This window comes from Theropithecus gelada, chromosome 11 (assembly GCF_003255815.1).
Source record: "Theropithecus gelada isolate Dixy chromosome 11, Tgel_1.0, whole genome shotgun sequence".
Lineage (NCBI taxonomy): Eukaryota > Metazoa > Chordata > Mammalia > Primates > Cercopithecidae > Theropithecus > Theropithecus gelada.
The window spans coordinates 96,826,102-96,832,717 of NC_037679.1; the positions used below are offsets into that span (position 1 = coordinate 96,826,102).

General features: G+C 44.9%; 1 protein-coding gene across 1 annotated transcript in view; it reads right to left on the reverse strand.

Moving 5' to 3' along the window:
- Positions 1 to 6,153: 6,153 nt before the first annotated feature.
- NANOG (Nanog homeobox) overlaps positions 6,154 to 6,616 on the reverse strand; it is a 5,648-nt gene continuing 5,185 nt past the window's right edge. Inside the window, exon 3 of the mRNA XM_025402880.1 lies at positions 6,154 to 6,570. Within this exon, the coding sequence (XP_025258665.1) occupies positions 6,154 to 6,570 (417 nt within the window). The remainder of the gene's footprint in view (positions 6,571 to 6,616) is intronic.

Sequence of the window (6,616 nt, forward strand, 5' to 3'; positions counted from 1 at the left end):
TTTAGTAGAGATGGGGTTTTGCCACATTGGCCAGGCTGGTCTTGAACTCCTGACCTCAGGTGATCCACCCACCTCGGCCTCCCAAAGTGTTAAGATTACAAGCATGAGACACCATGACCCACCTGCAAATAAATTTCATAGCTGCTCAATGAACCAAGGAGAGCTACTTTTGTGGCCCCTTTGTCTCTCTGATAAGAGCACATTCACACCCATGTTCCAGGTACATCTGTTCTGCAGATTCCTGGCCCTAAATGAATGTCAAATTCTCACCCTTGGTTCTTGTCCTTAGCTCTTGTGACTACACCAGTGTATCAGAGAACATATCTACCCTTTCTACGCCACATGCACCTTATCCTAAATGGATTTATGATTCCCATCTTTTTGCCTGTGTTTTGTTGCATGTATTTAATTGATTTAATACGATTCTAGTATTCTAATTCGATTGGCGAGCTTCTCTGTTTCCTAATAGCTTGCTTGCTAGTATCATTGGAGGTAGTGCTACCATTGCATTTAAGTAATTTCCCAGGTGCTTAACCTTTTAAAATTCTCAAGGACACTTTATTCAAGGACCTGAGTTTACGCCAACTATCCAGAAGCCAGGAATAGCTTAAGGAGAGACTCACCACCGGCAGCTTCTTTTCAATCAAGTTTCACTTCAACCTCACACCCAGGAACCCATTCAAATTCCTACATTTCGGTATCCTTAGTCCAACTAACTTCCTGTGCCAGAAGCTTTTGTCTGTCCCAGTGACTTCTTTCTTTAACAAATTCCCTTCATCTCTCCCTTCAGTTAAAAGTCCATGGGGGCCCCAGGAGGCATGTGATATTTACCAAGGGCTCTCCCCCACTTTCCTGCCTCTGTCTGGCAGTTGTTTGCCTTTACTTTTAGGTTTGTAGTCACAACTTGTTTTTTCTTCCTTAGACACACCAGGTTTTCTGAATGGTAGGATTATTTGGAGTAAAACTAACCTTGTCCTTCACCCCGAGAACCGAGCTTGAAATTCACTAATCAAGGCCTGTATATTATGAAATTCAGAAAACCCAGGCAAACTCAATCCATGCTTCTCTCCTTCGGGTACAAACTGAAATGGAAATGAAAGCTGAAAAATCAAGAAAATGAATTTTAAAAACTAAAATATGGTAAAGATACTAAAATATAGTATTAGAAGTAATACACACCTCCTTTTGGGACAAGAAAAAGCAAAATTTTCTAAGGGAAAGGAAGAAATGTGAAACAGAGAGCCCGGCACATGAACTTACTATCCTTTTTGCCTAATCTCCTATTATATTTATTTTTATTTTGAGACAATGACGCTCTGTCGCCCAGACTGGAGTGGGGTGGCATGATCTTGGGTCACTGCAACCTCCATCTCCTGGGTTCAAGAGATTACAGGCGCGAGGCAAAACCTCTGGCTAATTTTTGTATTTTTAGTAGAGACAGGGTTTCACCATATTGGCCATGCTAATCTCGAACTCCTGACCCCAGATGATTCACCTGCCTTGGTTTCCCAAAGTGCTGAGATTACAGGTGTGAGCCACAGCACCTGGCCCACTAATCTTACTGCTTTTGACTGTAGTTATTACTGTTACTTTAAAGATTATTCCAAATAGATCTCTAAATTCTTACATGCCAAGAGGTTGAAGATTACTACTGGGTGATTAAAAACAGCAACAACAACTTTCAGAAAACATAATACAGGGCTGGGCTGGTGGCTCATGCCTGTAATCTCAGCACTTTGGGAGGCCAAGGCTGGTAGACTGCTTGAGTTCAGGAGTTTGAGACCAGCCTGGCCAACATGGGGAAACCCTGTCTCTCCTAAAAACACAAAAGTTAGCTGGGCATGGTGGTGTGCACTTATAGCCTGGGCTATTTGAGAGACTCAGGTAGGAGGATTGCTTGAATCCCGGAAGACGAGGCTGCAGTGAGGTGAAATGGTGCCACGGAGCCCCAGTCTGAGCAGCAGAGTGAGCCCGTCTTAAAAAAATAAAAAATAAGGCCAGCGCGGTGCCTCATGCCTGTAATCACGCCTGAGGAGGGTAGATCACCTGAGATCAGGAGTTCGAGACCAGCCTGGTCAATATGGTGAAACCCCATCTCTAATTACTAAATACAAAAAGTTAGCCGGGCGTGGTGGCACATGCCTGTAATCCCAGCCACTCGAAAGGCTGAGGCAAGAGAATCGTTTGAACCTGGGAGGTGCAGGTTGCAGTGAGTAGAGACTGCACCATTGTGCTCCAGCCTGGGCAGCAAAAGCAAAGTTCCGTCTCAAAAAAAAAAAAACTGATGCCCAGGCACGGTGGCTCATGCCTGTAATCCCACCACTTTGGGAGGCCGAGGCAGACAGATCACCCGAGGTCAGGAGTTCAAGACCAGGCAGGCCAACATGGTGAAACCCCGTCTCTACTAAAAATACCAAAAATTAGCCGGGTGTAGTGTTGGGTGCCTGTAATCGCAGCTACTCAGGAGGCTGAGGCAGGAGAATTGCTTGAACCCAGGAGGCAGAGGTTGCAGTGAGCCGAGATCACACCATTGTACTCCAGCCTGGTCAAAAAGAGCAAAAACTGTCTCAAAAAATAAATAAAAAATTAAAAAAACAAAAAGTAGCTGGGCTTGGTGGTGGGGGCCTGTAGTCCCAGTTATGTGGGAGGCTGAGGCAGGAGAATTGCTTGAACCAGGGAGGCAGAGGTTGCACCGAGCCAAGATCGCACCATTGCACTCCAGCCTGAGTGACGGAGCTAGACTCTATCTCAAAAAAAAAAGTTACTTACACACCATCTTTAAAAAAAAATTCTGGCTGGACGTTGTGTCTCATGCCTGTAATCCCAGCACTTCGGGAGGCTGAGGTGATTGGATCTCTTGAGCCCAGGAGTTTGAGACCAGTCTGGCCAACATGGTGAAACCTTGTCTCTACTAAAAATGCGAAAATTAGCCAGGTGTGGCGGTGCATGCGTATAGTCCCAGGTATTCGGGAGGCTGAGGTGGAAGATCACCTGGGCCCTGGAAGTCGAGGTAGCAGTGAGCCGAGAACATGCCACTGCACACTTCAGCACGGGCAACAGAGAGAGACCTTGCTTGAAAATAAAAAAAAATTAAAAAAAAAAAAGTCTTGGTTTAAATCTGTTGCTGGCGTTCTTTCTTTTCTCATACATTTAAAATATAAGGTGTTTAAACTTAAAAAGCCAAGTATAGGCAACGGGGTCTTTACAAGTCATACTCAAATTTTCTCAACTCCTAAGAGTGTTAAGTAGTGACTTAGAGAATGGAATTTTCATACTATTTTAGTTGCTCAAGCAGTACTTCCTATTATCTCCTCGGTCCATAACAAACAGGTTTGGCACGAAACTGAAGTATCTGACACTTGAAATGAATTGTCCTTTATGTTGTAGCAGAAACTACCTTTGAGCGAAATGCCCTGGCTGGTACCTAATAATACCAGCAACTTGAGAGGCTGAGGCAGAAGGGTTGCTTGAGCCCTGAAGGTTGAGGCTGCAGCGAGCTATGATCACACCACTGCACTCAAAAGCCTGGGGACAAAGCAAGAGCCATTAAGAAAAAAAAAAAAAGGCTGGGTGCAGTGGCTCACACATGTAATCCCAGCACTGTGGGAGGCCAAGGCAGGTGGATCACCTGAGGTCAGGAATTCCAGACCAGCCTAGCCAACATGGCAAATTCCCATATCTACTGCCAGCTACTAGAGAGGCTGAGGCAGGAAAGAGAATCACTTGAACCTGGGAGGTGTAGGTTGCAGTGAGTCCAGATTGTGCCACTGCACTTCATGCTGTGCCCGTTTCAAAAAAAAAAAAACTGCTGGGCACGGTGGCTCATGCCTGTAATCCCAGCACTTTGGGAGGCCAAGGTGGGTGGATCACAAGGTCAAGAGATGGAGACCATCCTGGCCAACATGGTGAAACCCCATCTCTACTAAAAATAGCAAAAAAAATTAGCTGGGCATGGTGGCGGGCACCTATAATCCCTGCTACGCAGGAGGCTGAGGCAGGAGAATCGCTTGAACCTGGGAGGTGGAGGTTGCAGTGAGCTGAGATTGCACCACTGGACTCCAGCCTGGTGACAGAGCAAGACTCTGTATTAAAAAAAAAAATTTGTGCCAGGCATGGCGGCTTACACCTGTAATCCCAGCACTTTGGGAGGCTGAGGCGGGCAGATCACGATGTCAGGAGTTCAAGACCAGCCTGGCCAGCATGGCGAAACCCTATCTCTACTAAAAATACCAAAAAAAAAAAGATTAGCCAGGCGTGGTGGCAGGCGCCTGTAATCCTAGCTACTCAGGAGGCTGGGGCAGGAGAATTGTTTGAACCCAGGAGGCGGAAGTTGCAGTGAGCCAAGATCGTGCCACTGCACTCCAGCCTGGGAGACAGAGCGAGACTTCGTCTCAAAAAAAAAACAAAAACAAAAAACAAAAAAAAAGTTGTGCCACTGCACTCCAGCCTGGGCAATAGAGCGAGACTGTCTATAAAAAACAAACAATAGGCCAGGTGCAGTGGGTCATGCCCGTAATCCCAACACTTTGGGAGGCCAAGGCAAGTGGATCACGAAGTCAAGAGTTTAAGACCAGCCTGGCCAACATAGTGAAACCCCATCTCTACTAAAAATACAAAAATTAGCTGGGCGTGGTGGCTCGCACCTGTAGTCCCAGCTACTTGGAAGGCTGAGGCAGCAGAATCACTTGAACCTGCGAGACGGAGGTTGCGCTGAGCCAAGATTGCTCCACTGCACTCCAGCCTGAGCAACAGAGACTCCGTCTCAAAAAACAAAACAAAAAAAAACCAAACACTGGCAACTACACCTTACTTCTTTTCTCTTGGCCAATATCTAGATAATCAGATTGGATAGTCTTAGAGAGTAACATTGGACAATTGGGGAAATAATGAGCGAAAAGACTGGAAAAAACCACTCTCGTCACCTGCGTCATGCTGCTTCAGAGTGAAGGGAAGTGCTATCAGATCAGATACATTTAGGGCAGGCACAAGATGGGAAAAGGACAGTAAAGGATTATTAGTATAATTCACTGATGCCCGTGTAGCTGCTCTTAAGGTGAGAACATAAAACTATTTCAACTAGCCTTAGAATTTACTTGCATATTGGCCTCTGATGAAACTTTAAATGTTGGCATCAATTATAGATTCATACGCTGAAATAACCCATTGTATTTGTAGACTAGCTACAATGCATGTAAGTGCCCTTTTTTCTAAAACTGGCATATTTGTTTATTATTTATTTATTTATTTATTTATTTATTTTTGAGATGGAGTTTTGCTCTTGTCGCCCAAGCTGGAGTGCAATGGTGTGATACTGGCTCACTGCAACCTCCACCTACCAGGTTCAGGTGATTCTCCTGCCTCAGCCTCCCAAGTAGCTGGGACTACAGGCATGGGCCACCATGCTCAGCTATTTCTATCTATTTCTAAGACAACAATCTCCTCAGTTAATTTCCTTCTTCACCCCAACCAAAAATTTTAACAAAGATTTATGTTTAAGCATATATTTACTTATCAAAACACTACGTGAAATCAGGGTAAAATCAACTCAAGGAAAAATAGTTGTTTGATTCATTTGTACTTAAACCGACTAAAGTAGTACTAATGTCATTATGATGCAACAAATACAAGACCTCTTTCTACAAAGATTAGCATAACCAACAAATTAGGGAATATAGTAAAACTGAGCCAAAGAGGGTGAGGAAATCAATTAAGTATGTTACAGCTGAACCCTTTACCTCAATGGTTTTTAAAAAATAAGCAAAGCCTCCCAATCCCCAACAATAGGAATATCTTCATCACACCAACTTGTACTTGTATTTCTTATTCTTGAGGTTAGATTCTAAACTGTAAAGATATCCAAACTAGTATTAGATCTACTTATCTATAGCCAGAGACAGCTTTTATCATGTTGTCCTTAGCAGCCAAAGTTATTAAAATGTCTTTTCTCCAGGAAGATCCAATAGGAAAAAAAGAAACCTCTCTGATTAGGCTCCAACCATACTCCACCCTCCATCAAACTGACTGGACAGACATAATGGAAACCGGAACACGTGGTTTCCAAACGAGAAACATCCTATCAGGGAGGGGAGGAGGGGAGAGGAAGGTTCAGCCAGTGCCCAGACTGAAATTGAGTAACATCAATTTCCCTCATCTTCACACATCTTCAGGTTGCATGTTCGTGGAGTAGTTTAGGAGTAAATCCATGCTTTGTGGAGTACTCAAATACCTAGTCGTCTGCTGTATTACATTAAGGCCTTCCCCAGCAGCTTCCAAGGCAGCCTCCAAGTCACTGGCAGGAGAATTTGGCTGGAACTGCAAGCAGGACTGCAGAGATTCCTCTCCACAGTTAGAGAAGGGACTGTTCCAGGCCTGATTGTTCCAGGACTGGGTGCACCAGGTCTGAGCGTTCCAGGAGTGGTTGCTCCAGGACTGGATGTTCTGGGTCTGGTTGCTCCAGGAGGAATTGTTCCAGGTCTGGTTGCTCCACGTCGGAAGGTTCCCAGTCGGGTTCACCAGGCATCCCTGGTGGCAGGAAGAGTAGAGGCTGGGGTAGGTAGGTGCTGAGGCCTTCTGAAAGAGAAGGAGGGATTAACAGAAAGGGTACAAGGACAACCAG